A 14,853-nucleotide genomic window follows, 5' to 3' on the forward strand; every position below is an offset into this window, starting at 1 on the left:
TTGAAAATGTAGTTTGCATTTTGCAGATATGTCAATATCACAATTCAACTCCAATTGAAATCAGTTAAAAACAAAAGAAATAAAAAAATACACAAGCTATCTCACCAATCTAATGTCCTCTTACTGAAGTAGACATTTCTTTTTCCTGCTTGCATGAGAACCTTTTTTTACTCAACACCACCTTTACCTGCTTTTCCTGTTCTTCGTGAAGCATCTCACCTGTTGACACATATGAAGGTGTGATGGTCATGACCTACTTCAAACAGGTAAACATAAAACCTGAATGAATGCAAATAAAGAAAGGGATTGTCACGGTGTGCTGTGTACGACAGTTAGAGTGGCAATATGGTAACTACTGAGAATAAAGTTAAAGAAAAGAGCACAAGGAGGCCCCATAGCTCTCCACCTACTGCCATGTAACACACAGCCCTGTAGTGTCAGCGTCTAACCTTTAGGTGGCGCTAAAGCACACCGCCGTGTTTCTCTCTGCAGAAGAAGAGCAGTCTCTGTTTGTACACGGAAGCAGGAACAGGACTTAAACCCAAAACCTCCAACCTGTCGTCTTAGATCTGTCAACGCGGATCCTGGTGTGAGCTCAACGAGGAGACCGATTAAATAGATTTATTTGTGTGTTTTAATTCGCGTGCCGACACAATGAGGACGACTTTCCTGGCGGTTGCAATATTTTTGTGCTTGGTCAGAGGTGAGTGGAGTTTTGTTATTTATGTCTCTATTAAGCGCAATGTCGGAGACACGTTTGTGGCACATAATCCCGACTAAATCAGCCAATCTAGATAGTTGTCGCTGTTTCTACAGAACAAAGTATCACTTGTTTTAAATGAGGGACTATGAGCTAATCACGAGCAGTGTCACTATCTTCAGTGTTGAAGATCCCATTAGTGCATTTTACAATTTATTAGATCAATAAATAAAAACATACATACACATCACGTCACTGCTTTTTTTTACACGTCACTGCTTTTTTTGTTGTTGCAATAATAAGTTAATTGGAACAATTTAAGTGGTTTCGTTTTTAGTTTCTGTCACCAAACTATAAACACAAAACCAAATATCACGATACAGAAAAAGACAAAAAAAAAACCTAATAGGTGTACTGGCTCTTATGTTAAGGTGACAACTCAACTATGTGTCCGTTGATTAGAGGGCCTGTGACGCCGCACCCTGGTCCCACAGCGTTAGGCTCTCATAAGTACAGTGCACACAACAGACTATATATATAGCAGCTTAATTACACACATACACAAGTCCTTTCATCATGATATTCTACCTCTATTTTTTGTGTATCATATAGGTTGTAGCAATTTGAGTGCACATAATTTAAGATAGAAATATTATATGACCCCCCCTGTAGAAAGCGCCTGTACAAGACATGGTCACTAGATCAGCTAATTATGCAGGAGCCACTTTAGTTCAGATTGTCCTTATATCACTAAACCCGGGACATACAACGACAGGTTCAGTGGCCACTTAATCAGGATCACCTGTACAATATAATGCATGAACTTCCATTGGTTGAATCTTCTCGACTATGGTATTATAATTGGCACTAAGTGAAATAAGAGAAGCAACATGTTGTCAAAATATAATCTCTTTCAAAATGAGGTTTATCACTCTATGGTTGGTTGATTCACCTCAGAAATGAAAAACAAAACAACACATAGAAGTTATAATTCATTTTCATTGTCATTTGTTCTTGTACACCAAACTAGTTCTCTATATATTGTTTTCCAGTGTGTGGAAGCTGCTTCTTTGACCCTAATGTTGTTTAATGCTCTTTACATCATATGATCTAATCATCTAATTACATTTTCTTGGCTTATTTAATCAAGTGAGGGAAGTTGACAAGGATTACACAGAGCATTACTAACAAGGTGGGATGGAGCAGAGGAAAAGTAAAATACAAAGGTAGACAGGCAAGAAGATGTGTATAGGTCACCAATTCAAAGATTATTCATGGCATTATATCCTCTAGTTATGTTCTGTTATTGTCATCAATAACCGCTGTGGTTCAGAGGTAGAGCGTCATCCAATCAGGAGAACGGCGGTTGGATCCAGTCCATGTCACTTTACCCCAAATTGCTCCCTAAGTCTGTGCCTTCGGTGTATGTAGGGGTGGGAAGGCTAAGTTTGTCCTAACGGGCAGGTGGCACCTTGCATGTTATCCCCTGCCATCAGTGTATGAATGGATGGGAATGTGTGAATAACATGTAGTGTTAAAGCGCTTTGAGTGGTCGAAAGACTAGAAAGGCGCTATAGAAGCAAAAGTCCATTTACCATCCATTCACCATGCCTTGTGTTCTGCTGGTAAAAACTATTTTTATTTTCTTCTTACTTACAGGGGTTCCAGCGCCATTATCTCAGCCAGCTATCATTACCAATGCATCACCACCATTAACTTCAGTTGCTGCATCAAAGTCTACACAAATCCAAAGTATCACAAACAAACAGGACAAGGACAACCTTCAGCAACAAAGTCACAAAGCGATACTTGCAGATATAAACGGTAACAAAACACAAAATGTGACTAATGAAGGGCAGCAAAATCAAACTGTCGAAGAGAAAAAAGGCGAGCCTGCAAGCCCAATAACCCTTGGCCTAAAAGATCCGAAAGATCAACCGACTCCAGTTAAAAATGTAATAACATCTGCAGAGTTAGGAGAGAAAGGCAAGGAGCCGGGGTCAAAGGGCACCAACGAAAATGAGACAGAAGATGACAAGAAAGACATAACGCCTCCAAAGGACGGCACTGAGGGAGAGGGCGTTGAGAATAAAAAAACAGAAAAAGCGGAAGACAAAAATAGTGACCCCGGAGAGAAAATTCCGTACGACCACGATGGAATAAATGATGAGGAAGAAAGCAGTCATTTCTTTGCCTACCTGGTCTCTACAGCTGTGCTGGTAGCAGTGCTTTACATCACTTACCACAACAAGCGCAAGGTAAATGGCTTCAGACCTCTTTGCAGCAAACTCTGTGTTTCCACTAACCCAGATTTGAGTTGCAAATGTTATATGCGTCACTCATTTTGGTCCGTGGTTTCTTGTTGGAATTTTTTGAAACCAAGTAATTGCTGAGCTAGAGCTGTTGAAGACCTTTGTTTTTTTATTCACTCAGGTCTCCACTATATATGCAATGGAATAATTGGGCGATAATTTAACTAATTGTAAATATTTGTATAGTTAACAAACGATTGGAAATGTGTCATGCACTGAATATTAGTATATTATTAAGTACATTATGTCAGCTTTTAATTGTAGATTTATTTCTGGGCCCAAACAAGCACATGACGATGGCAAGGAACAATCTTAAAGGAATAGTTTGACATTTACGGAAAGCACAGAGTTATTTTGTTACCGAGAGAGATTATTCATTTGCAATGTCTCCAGTTAAATTATATCCATATTTGTTTTGTAGATCAGGCTTCATACAATGGGCCAATTCAGTTGAAATCATACCAACTTACTCTTCTCTTTTCCCCAGATAATTGCCTTTCTTTTGGAAGGAAAGAAATCCAGATCAGCACGTCGCCCTAAATCCACAGAATACCAGAAACTGGAACAGCAGGTATGTTGTTGATATAAAGAAATACATTCTCCCCCTTTTTGAATCATGATACAGTGACATTAAATGTACTGAGTTTTGAAATATCTCCATTTTCTTTCAGATGTAATCTCAAGTCATTCTCTTGAGGCTGGATTAATCAAGCAGTTGAATACACTGGGGGTTGTGTGAGAAGAGAGTGAATGGATACTGGCATTAAGATATTTTCCTGGTATGCTCTGCATTGATTAAATTAAACCTTGTGTTAAATGGACATTCTTCTACTTTATACCTTTTTAGATGCTTATTGTATGACTATGCAGACGACACTGTTGCCTTATTGAGGAAATTAGTGAAATGCAGTGAAGGTAAAATAAGCATGCTGTTTTTGCACTTGTGTCGTTGTTCAACATGTAAGGCAATCTTGTAATTTGACCTGACTAAGGTCCAGACTCAGGATATTTCAGTAGCAGATGAAAATATTAGCTGTTTGGATTCCAGACTTGTTTGTACAGTTCACTAGTGATTGCCCTGTGCACTAAATAAGCCATCTGGTTCTTTGTGAAATATTTGAGGTTGTTTTAAATGTCTATTTGGTGAATTGTATGTGATTTATTTAAGTATCACAATGGGATTTCTGCTTGTGCTCCTAACCCTGTGGTATTGGCCAGATGAATGTAGTGACCTTTATTTTCCAAATGAGATGCTAGCACACTGCTAGACTTAAACATATAAAATATGTGCTTTAAGAATTAGTTTTATGAAATGTGCCGATTTGATTTCTTGCTGGAAATTCGATAAAATGAATACCACTCAAATAATTCCGGTTAATATAACATTAAAGGTGCAATGTACAAGATTTAGAGCATTTAAATAGCAGCAAACAACGTCGGCGTGCCCAACTGCTTAGCTTGCAACCGCTTCTCTGCACTACTCTCCGGATTCGGCTGAGAATGCCGTTCCCACCAGTGTCTTTGTTGCTAAAGCATAAGACCCACCTTCAGCTATAGCCATGTTGAAAGCCGCCGAAAGGCAATGGAAATCCTCAAAATCTCATATTTAGCACCTTAAGGCTACAGCCAGCTGAAAGTAGCCTAGCATGAGGATTGGAAACGGGGAAAAGAGTAGCCCGACTCTGTCCAAAGGTTACAAACCTCCTTCCAGCATCCTTAAAAGTTCACTCATGAACACTAATCTCATTTAACTAATTGGAAGAAAGGAAACAAGTATATTTCCCCAAAAGATACAACTGAATGATGTTTTAACTGCTGTCGAGGTGTTGGGTTCATGTGCAAAAGCCTCTTAATTTTTCAAGTCTAAATGTTATACGATATGTGACTGGCATTAAAACGTTGTTTATCAAAAATGCCAGTGAGGTTACTGTACGGCTGCCCAACACCTCTGTGGCTTCTTATTTTGGATAAACGTCTCTTACTTGGTTTACATTTGTTGCTTTGCATTTAAACTCTAGTCTGAAATGTTGTTAATCTAAAATTGGTTCTGTAAGAGGTAGTTGGCCAAGAAATGCATGGCTTACAATGTTTGGAGGGAATTGCTGGTTAACCACTAATACATTAGATTGAATATTTCCTCTAGAGTAGACATGTGTTTATGTTCAGGGTTGATAGACTTGTGCCAAATTGTGAATTTTACTGGGATTCAATGTGGGATTCTTGTATTGTGCCTGTTTCCTAAAATAACATTCTAACAATTAACATTTGTACTGGCATGAGGTCACAATAACAGCCCTTTCTGTTAAAGGGAAAATAAATGTATCCCAATTGTTTCTTGTAAGAATTGTATTGTTGAATCTGCAAAGAAAACACTGCATTAGTTAATTAATTTGCTCTTTTCATGAGTGAAATAAGCACTAGAATTAGTAAGAAAGCATCATGAGTCATTCTCTCATACAGCCAGGCAGTTAGCATGAAATTAGCATGTTTTCAAGATGTTTAATCAAAATATATATATATATAAATAAATAAGTCTTTATTTAAGTTTGTTAGAAATGGCTGTCCATAAAACCCATCTTGCTGTCCTTCGAGACTTTCATTCTACACGTGTCTGATGAACCAATTGCCATGAATATTGATTCTAAAATAAAACCTTTTTATACTTTCTAGCCTTAAATGAGTTGGCTTGCTTTACTGCCATTGCTGCTTTAGTGATCCAGGGCCTTTCAAACACAAGCCTGTAGTTACAACGTAAAATGCAAAACCTTGCAAAGTAGCATCTGCAAAAGTTAAATAGTTGAAGCACTTGTGCAAAGAAATGACCAACTTGGTTGATCACTTAATATGGAATTAATATACATCATAGGTGATAATAATTTTAGTGGTATAGATGGTCAAGGTGGATCTTGTTAAACCTACTTTAAATACAGTTGGTTAGTTTAGTCCAGTGGTTACCAACCAAGGGGTCAGGACCACAAGACAGATCTAAGGTGAGATGATCAATGCGGGAAAGACAATTACTCAACCTCATTTCTTGTACTTTCCTGTGCATTTTTGTGAAATATTGGACAGTTTCACCTTTCTGAAAACACTTGAAATCTAGTGCAAATCACTCTTTGGTACAACTGTTAACAACATATAGAAATGAAACAAGGGTCCCCACTAGACACTGTTTTTTTGGCCCCACAACCTAAAGAGCATTTGGGATGCACGTTTTGTATTCTTTTTTTAAAATTATTATTTAGGCTTAACTCAAGAACTGATTACTAGCTGTCAGATAAATATATTGTGGTAAGGAGTACAATATTTTCCTTTGAAGTGTAGTGGAGCCCATAATAACTCACCAGGGAGTGCATTAAGCATTTGTTTGTTTATTAGACAAAACAGCAGTTTATCACATGCCACACACACACACACACACAATACAGTACATTTATGCACACACATTAGTTCATTGTTAATAATATCCCTCCGAACATTGCAGTGGTTTCTTCACAGTGGCATCATATTTATGGCCTCCTGTTCATAAATGTCTGGTAGCTCTCCCATGGAGGAGAAGACCATTCGGACAGAAGTGCACCCACGAAGCTCCATCTCATAGCGGATGAGCTGTTTCCAGAAGCCATTATTCGGCCTCACCACGGGTCGAGAGGTCCTCACCCACCTGTGGGCCTCCAGGAGAGCCACGCCGCGGTGCTTCATCAGGTAGGCCATGCACAGGGAGGAGGAGCGGCTCACACCGGCGTTGCAGTGCACCAAGGTGCGGCCACCGCGCTCCGCAGTCAGCTGTATTTTATCCGCTACCTCGTCGAAATGCTCGCTGAGAGGAGACACCGGAGAGTCAGAGACCGGGATGTGGACGTACTCCACCCCGGGGTGAAGAGGGACGCGGCTCTTGGTCTCAGTGGCGTTCACGATGCAGGTTATCTTGCACCGACTCACCTGTGAGGAATCTTTTGCCGCTTTGCCATTACTGAGATAGAGATGGTCGGTGACTCTGCACAGGCCTGACAGACCCGAGAGACCCGACTGATGCATACACGACGTGAAACACCCCGCTGCAACGGAGCTGCACACCCTGTTTATAAGATGTCGTACCAGGATGTTGTGAGTTGTTTAGTTAGAAATGCTCAATTGTAAGGCAACTCGGGAAGGCCAAATTTGTGGGAGCGCACACGCTGTCGCCTCCTGCTGGACGATAAGCATATAACAAGACAAGAAACCCATAAGATATTCGTATTATATAAAGGCTGGACCTTTTAGATATTAAGTATGACATTCCCTGATATTCTTCTCTTGTTTATTCCTGATTTTTTTGTTTGACTAATGTTTGTTTGTGAAGCACTTTTGCAAATTAGATTTTAATTATTGTGTATGAGAACTTTGGTAATATTTATATTTAAACAATAAAATGAGTTACAAATAAAAAATAATAAATACGTTTAAATTAATGTAGCACTGGGAATCAGGAGTGCTCAATGGGAACAATTAAGAGGGAAGCAAAATGTACCTGCTGTAACTAATAAAACAGCATCAGAGCGTGGGAAACAAAACAAGAGTAAATTGTCTAGGCTACTATCAACCCATTAGATTTTAAAATGGGTTAAATTAGAAAATTTGACTTGCTGATGTTAAAGAAATGGTAACTTAGTTGCCAAAAAACAAGGATTTATCCTCTGGAGGGGGAATTAATTTAATGGAAATCAGGCCAGTACTTGTTGAGATATTACTCCCAAAGGGGCAGACTGAAAATACAACTTTTTAAGGTATCTTATACTTTCAAAACAAATAACCACATCAAGAAGTATCTGTTTAAAAGTAATTTATTTTCAAAACACCTAAATATTCTGTACGTGATAACTTAAAGTAAATATTGTAGACAAATGAGACCGTGGGGTAGATTAGTTGATTGACCTAGTTGATTGCTATTTCATGAATCAGCAACTATTTCAATAATCCCTTAATCCTTTAAGTAATCTTTCAAGTGTCAAATGCTCTATGTTTAGAGATTTTCCAATGTTGCTTTTTTGTTTTATATCATTAAACATGTAGGGCTATGTCTTTGGGTTTTGGATTTTTTGTTTTTCATAATATTGCATGAGTTCAGCATGTGTAAACAAAATATATGTATAACCAGGCACATATAGTTATGTTGTTGTTTTACATTTGGGAGATTGATAGCTTTTAAAAAATATATATTTTAACAATTGTTAGAGCATCTGTGTTATTATTGAATTAATCATCAATTGAATTAGATTTTTGTGGACATCAGTTCAGAAATGTACAGTTGCATTGTAATAATTTACCCTGCAAAGCAAAAACATTCACATTCAACATTTTTTCTTTCCAAACAAGGGCCATAATGCCCTTCAGCCGGCCCTTCTTGACTTCTAAAGCTAGACCTTCATCAGGTGACCTGTCAGTGGCTGGCGTCTCCTTATCTGGACTGGCTCCACCATGGCCGACAGGTGGTTCTTCTTCAGCTCCACTCATTGCTGTCACAGAAGCAATGAGTGGATGAGCCTGTGCCATTTGTACGACGTGTGGCTGAAGGCCTTGACCTTCATCAGCCTTATTGTCAGAAGGAAGTCCAGCATTTTGTCAAAGGACTTGTCCACACTGGATAAAACATGACAATCAATCATTGAATCAGTCAATCAGAATTCAAATCTCCATTCATCCAATCACGCATCTATTCAACCCTACTCATACCAGACACACAGTAACTTACTACAAGCTGGAGTCCATCTCACCCACCAGATGGGCCATTGTGATGAAAGGTTGATGGAGAGCGTTCTCAGGAGTGATCCTCTTCTCAGGGTTAGTTTGGAGAGGTGATATCAGTCAGTTTTGCTTTTTGTCAGTTCAGAATCTTGACAGTTTATTTCTGCTTTAACTGGATGGCATAAGAGTACATGGTTCTGTATGTGTTATGTATCACAAACTGGGTTCACTTAACTCAATGAGAAAACTCATTGTTTAGCCGGATATCGTGAAATCATTTGCATTTGATACTTTTATTTTCAATTTATGATGATGTATTGTATTATGATTTATTCTTGATTCCATACACAAGATATTCCAAAGTCTAATTAGAAAGGATCTTCCTCTAGCACCACCCTAGGGCCCTAAAATGCACCATACAAATCTCTGAACTTATTTCATCCCCCAAAACAACACAACAGCCACATGTAATATTGTGTGATCCAACTTCAATGTTTTTTAAATCTCATCAGGATAAGCATTTTTTTTATTACCAGTTATAGTTTTATTACAGTCATGATAATTATCATTTTTTTAAATATATATTTCACCTTTTAATATAAGAAATGGTCAAAAACAACTTTTTAAAAAGCCTTCATTATAAAACAGACACGAAACCACTATTGAACAATGAAATACTAATTAAGCATAGGCATTACAATATGAACAAGTAGGCATGAAACTTTCAAAACTAATTAATTCAACCCATTAGTTACACTTTAAGATTAGCTGTTATCACTGGCGATAATGTAATTACAAATTAATCAAAATAGCACAGCTGAATATGGTTAACGTTATTGTTTCATATACTGTATATATATATATATATATATATATATATATATATATATATATATATATATATATATATATATATATATATATATATATGTCTGTGTGGGAGTTGTGCATGTATGGGGAGAAATCAGTTGCTTATTATCTTATAAACCCTTATTTATGTTGCAGTATGTCGCTTTAAGTAAATACTAGCAGACTACTGTAGTGTCTCTTGGTTTGGGGTGGTTGCTGTGTGGTGGTGCCTGCAGGCAGTCCTCGGTTACCCAGGAAACACAGATGGTGGATGAAGGGTGCGCATACAAAAGACCATAAACCTGTGGCAGCAGCTGGAGACCGAGCCCGCTGATTAATTCAGGTCTGTGCAGTCCCCTCTTACTCAAAGACGTCTCTGTTCTCTCTCATACCTCCCATCCATTCTCTTTGTCCCGGGGCTTCCGTCTCCACTTTATCCTGTTTTCCCTGGACTGGTCCCCCGTCAGTGCGCAGCTGTTGTTGGCACTCCCACATCTGCTTGTCTCAGCTCGGCAGCCATGTAGACGACGCTCAGCCGCGGCTGGTGTAAGTGCGTATAGCGCGTTGGTCCAGAGGGCGGGCAGCCTTCTACTGCGGGCTAACCACCGCACACACACAAGGGATGGATGTGCAGGGTCCGCAGCGCCTTCAGCATGGAAGAAGAAGAAGAAGATGAAGAAGAAGATGATCTTTTTGCGTCGCCTGATGCTGCGGGACAGGTGCATCCATTGTGGAACCTGGAGATCACCGGTAGGACAAAAAAAGACCACATAGTTCATTTTATTCTATCGTGATTTTTTTTTATTCACCCATTTTTGTTATGCCCTACTCAAACTAGTTAATTTGTATGAATATGTTGTCAAACTAGATACAAATGAACTCGTTTGATTCTCTAAAAAGGAGGGCCTGTTCTGTCTTTCCTCAAGCTACATCCTTGCAGGCTTTATGAATATTTAAAAAAAAATGCATATTTATAGAAAAGCTTTTTTCTGGTGGACAAACGCCTGATTAGATTGCTGGATATTTTAATAGTGGACAAAAATGACTGTAGGCAGTGCAGTATATATAGGCCTATAGCCAGTGTGGTCTTTCATCTCCAGATAGACAGTATCTATAGCATGAGCTGCAGCCACTACTGTATTTGTTTGCTGTAACAGAAATGTTAGAGAAATTTAACTCAAGCCTTATGGTTTAAAGTTCTGATTGCATGTATTTCTATCATTTTTTGCTGAATATTAGGCAAAGTGGGCCATAAAATCCCCCCAAATGAATGCAAAAACACAGTGAATGACCGATGATGTGCTGTACTTATTCACTATGCCTTTATATTTTAGATAACATTGTGGCCAGTGTTGCTGGATTCATCTACAGTCAGGACACTGGGAGGATCCAAATGGGAACCAACAGCAGGACAGGTTATGTGTACAGGCTGGATTATATTCATTAAAAACACAAGCGAGGATAGTTTTAATGGCACACAATATCAGATGTAGAATTCAGTAGCATTAGTCAGTCAGTGAGATAACTGATCCTGTAATTTATATCTGTTGGCAGTATGTGTACTCATTTGTCTTAATAAAAAGCAGCAAAGATAAACAATAAAACGAAAGAACAAGTAATCCCTGGGGTATTTTAGGAGGACAGTTGGGTTGCGTCCCACTTTTCTGCTGCTTTGTTTTGTGTATTCCTCTCCAGTTACACTGATGAAAGAGCAGACCAGGACTCGCTCTGGACCTCACGAGCGGAATGGCTTCATCACCCTCCTCTGTGCTGCCTCGCAGACTGGTACAGGATCTGACAGTAGATTTACACCGCTGTGACATTCACTCATCTCATATTCACTTTACACTCTGCACTGTGACTTGTTATATAGGTCTTGAGAAATATAAACTGCAGAGACAATTTTTTGGGACTCTTATCTTGCTTTTTGCCCACATACAGGATGTGTCCCTGTGTGTATGTGGGTGTATGTATATGTGTGTGTGTGTGAGAGTGTTAAGCCCCTGTGCCTGCTGAGAGTGCAGATAAATGGGGAGCAGATAGAACATGGGAGATTAGTTATGTGTTAAATCGCTGCCATATTTTCAGCTATATACTGCTATCCTTTTCCTGGATTATGGTAAAGAGGGGAGATAAACCAACCTGAATGTGGAGACCATGACCAAATCAGATTAAAAATAATTATCTTTTCAGATTAGTTATTCAACATTATGCAGGATAATCCTAGAAATAAATGTTGGCATGTTTGTTAGACCAGGACAAAAATATCTTGAAAAGTATGTCATGTCCAACAGGAATGTATTCAGGGTGTCTCAAAATTTTATTTTTACATTTTAATCTGTATCTGTACTTCTGTATTTCTGGCTTAACAGCTGTTGTGTCATTTCTCAAGCAGTGATCGATGCATGGTGCCATCACTGATGTCCAGACCCTCAGAAGGAGAGGATCCATGTCCAAGTGAATACCTACTGAGAGATGACTTCTGCTGCTTTTGTGTATCAGTGAAAAGGGCTTTGAAGAGTTCAAAATGCCACTGCTGTTAACATGATCAGAATTTCCAGGAAAGCATTTAATGGCTGGTGTTTTCAGTCCAAAATAATTTGGTGCAGCTTTCCTTCCTGTTTCAAATGTGCAGATTTTCTTGGCTGTGAGTAATACTAATATAGCTTCATCGACCCCCACTATCATGAGTTTTTTGGCTGATCAAAAACACAGACACTGCAGCCATTAAACACCTCTTACGCTTGTTTTTTCTTCAGCTGCGTGTGCAGTGACCTCTTCGCTCCATTACCTTGGTTACTCTGTCTAACTCTTTGCCCACTATTCTCTGTTTAAGATACTTTAAAGTAACCAGAAAATGAGTTTTAACATGTGTTAACTTCTCACCCAGGCTTAAATGTATCAGTGCCAGGTCCAGAACTGGAAAGCTATGGTATTTTAAGCCTGTAACAAAGTGAGTGAGAATGACTAGTTTTCTCACATTTTGACAATGTGTAATTCACACAGTATGTTCTCTGTTTATCTTGAAACTTCTTATTTTAGGTGTGATACCAACTTATTTTAATGTACTACAATGTGTACTCTGTACTCTTTTTTACTGTAGTGTGTGAGCAGGTGTGTGTCAGTGTGAGTGCATGTGTTTGTGTGCATGTGCTCTATTTGTGTGTGTGTATTTGTTCCTGTATGCGTGCATGTGTCTGTATGATGAAACACTTTTGTAATGGGCCTGAAGCTACTAGCTGCTTTTCAGTGGTTTTCTCCTTGCTGCACAGATTTGAAATGCCTGAATCTCTTCTTTTAGCACACTGGGTGTACCAGACAAAGGATTCAAAAATATTTACAAATGATTCTTAGCATTTGTTAAGACCTCATTGAAGTACCAGTTAGGTGGGGGTTCGTTTCCAGCTTCATTCTTGTGATTATCTAAATCACAAGAATGAAGCTGGAAACGAATGGTGTGTAGTTTTCTAAACGATGCCTGCTGGCATTAATTAAACTGTTCAGATGCCTACTGCCCCATAATTTGATACTTCAGCAAATTACGGCAAATGCTAATAATTATGTGCAAATAGCTTTTTACCCAGTTCTGGATTCTACTAACAATATCTGACTAATATCTAACAATACTAATGTCTGCTAACAGTCGGATGATTACTAACCTTTACTCTGAATGCTGATGGCTGGCTTTGTTCTTTCTAACCCACTGACTAACCCTCTGCTTTATGCCCGCAGTCCGATGCACACACTCCTCTCTCATGATCCTGCAATTCTTCAGTGACTAAGATTAATTATTAAAGTAGAAAATCAATGAAAACTGTTAAAGTGAAGTCAAGAAGGGTTTCAGGACTTGGGAAGGGAAATGCTATTAATCCCTAGATGGAAAGAGGAGCAGAATCAGCTGCTGATATCAAACTGGGTTGACCACATACTTAAGAATCCTGACAAAACCAATTATGATTGATGAAAAAATAATATCACTGCACTTTGTTGCACTTCACAGGCTAAATTCTCATCTTCAGAGACCGTCTTTCTGTCTCTACCTGTGTGGTCAACCCTTGCAGATGAGTGACTGGCTTGTTGTCACCACAGGCCAAGCAAACCTTAACTCCATTACTAATGTATTATGGTATTGATACTAACAGTGGTGAGGCTGTAAAGACCCACCTGTTGCTCTTACTAACATCTGCGTTCCTTCTGACTGAAACATCCTGATGTCTGTAATCAAATTATTCCGTCTCTTTATTGCTTCTTTGATTAAATCAAAGCATACCTTGTGGCACTAGTTATGCTTATTGTATTACAGTACATGGGAGATTTTATCCAAAACATCTTCTAGTGCCATGAGTGTGTATGCTTTTTAGAAATGGGCACTGTGGCCTGTAGCTCTAACCGTGTCAATGACATGCTCAACAGAAATCCGTATAAACAAGCTACTAACATCTACTAAAGTTAGGTACTAACCAAAGAGCTTTTATTAGCTCGCTGCAAACTAACAAACTAACCCACTAATAAACTAATAATCTAACAAAAACTAACTAAAATCACTAACTTTGTGCTGAGTGGCAGAATTAGTGAAGCACCCTGTTTTGAGGAGTTGCATCACTTATTGAATGTACTAACAGAATTTAGTTTTTTAGGAATGACTTATTGATGTGTCTGTCTGTGTATGTGTGTGAGATAAAAAGCAAAAAGAGAGAGAGAGAGAGAGAGAGTGTTTGTGTGTGTGTGTGTGTGTTTGTTCCCCCAAACAATAACGTTTAACATATCAATGCATATTATATTTATAGAGTACTTTTAACCAAATGCATCCACAGTAACTGACTACTCTGGTATTACTCCTGAGCACCAGGATACACTCCTTAAACCTTTTAAACAATATACTGTGTGAAGTATCAAGGATGTAAAGTAAATCAATTCAATGTGCACAACAAGTTTTTCACTTTATCGCTAATTTATTAATTGTCCTTTTACATGCTTTTGTAATATACAATTTTCACATGTAAATAAAACATGTTTTCATTGTATCGTCTCTTTTCTCAACTATTTAAAGGACAAGTTGCAACTTACGGGGTCTGATACAAAAGATCCCATGCAGGCAAGCATTCAAATCGTCCACAACATCAGAGGGAACAGCAGAGTCTTGTCATGGAACTGTTTTCTAAACCCAGCGAGGAAATTTGTTTTTTTTAAGTGCCAACTCCAGTGGTGTCATTATCCTAAATAACATCTTTATTCTCTTGATTGCTGGAATTAAACTGAAAAATGATT

General features: G+C 38.5%; 2 protein-coding genes and 1 long non-coding RNA gene across 3 annotated transcripts; 2 read left to right on the forward strand and 1 right to left on the reverse strand.

Moving 5' to 3' along the window:
* The first annotated feature begins 522 nt into the window (after window positions 1-522).
* Window positions 523-5,646, forward strand: tgoln2 (trans-golgi network protein 2). The gene is made up of 4 exons (XM_054611355.1): window positions 523-703; window positions 2,360-2,958; window positions 3,500-3,583; window positions 3,684-5,646. The coding sequence occupies exons 1-4, from the start codon at window positions 655-657 to the stop codon at window positions 3,687-3,689; spliced, it is 738 nt and encodes a 245-aa protein (XP_054467330.1). The 5' UTR covers window positions 523-654; the 3' UTR covers window positions 3,690-5,646.
* Window positions 5,647-6,384: 738 nt separating this feature from the next.
* Window positions 6,385-7,229, reverse strand: zgc:153044 (uncharacterized protein LOC751678 homolog). Its single transcript, XM_054611521.1, has one exon. The coding sequence runs from the start codon at window positions 7,048-7,050 to the stop codon at window positions 6,505-6,507; it is 546 nt and encodes a 181-aa protein (XP_054467496.1). The 5' UTR covers window positions 7,051-7,229; the 3' UTR covers window positions 6,385-6,504.
* A 2,614-nt stretch (window positions 7,230-9,843) lies between these two features.
* LOC129101519 (uncharacterized) lies at window positions 9,844-14,550 on the forward strand. Its single transcript, XR_008531688.1, has 3 exons — window positions 9,844-10,335; window positions 10,920-11,370; window positions 11,981-14,550. It is a non-coding gene; the product is annotated as an uncharacterized LOC129101519 (long non-coding RNA).
* Window positions 14,551-14,853: the final 303 nt, after the last annotated feature.

The sequence above is a fragment of the Anoplopoma fimbria genome, chromosome 13 (assembly GCF_027596085.1).
Source record: "Anoplopoma fimbria isolate UVic2021 breed Golden Eagle Sablefish chromosome 13, Afim_UVic_2022, whole genome shotgun sequence".
Lineage (NCBI taxonomy): Eukaryota > Metazoa > Chordata > Actinopteri > Perciformes > Anoplopomatidae > Anoplopoma > Anoplopoma fimbria.

What these genes read in the sequence shown, in the direction of transcription:
- tgoln2 (XM_054611355.1), top strand. Translation starts at nt 655, where the DNA reads ATGAGGACGACTTTCCTGGCGGTTGCAATATTTTTGTGCTTGGTCAGA. An exon ending in ATTTTTGTGCTTGGTCAGAG is followed by an intron (nt 704 to 2,359) that starts GTGAGTGGAGTT and finishes TCTTACTTACAG; the next exon opens with GGGTTCCAGCGCCATTATCT. An exon ending in CTTACCACAACAAGCGCAAG is followed by an intron (nt 2,959 to 3,499) that starts GTAAATGGCTTC and finishes TCTTTTCCCCAG; the next exon opens with ATAATTGCCTTTCTTTTGGA.
- zgc:153044 (XM_054611521.1), bottom strand. Translation starts at nt 7,050, where the DNA reads ATGCATCAGTCGGGTCTCTCGGGTCTGTCAGGCCTGTGCAGAGTCACC.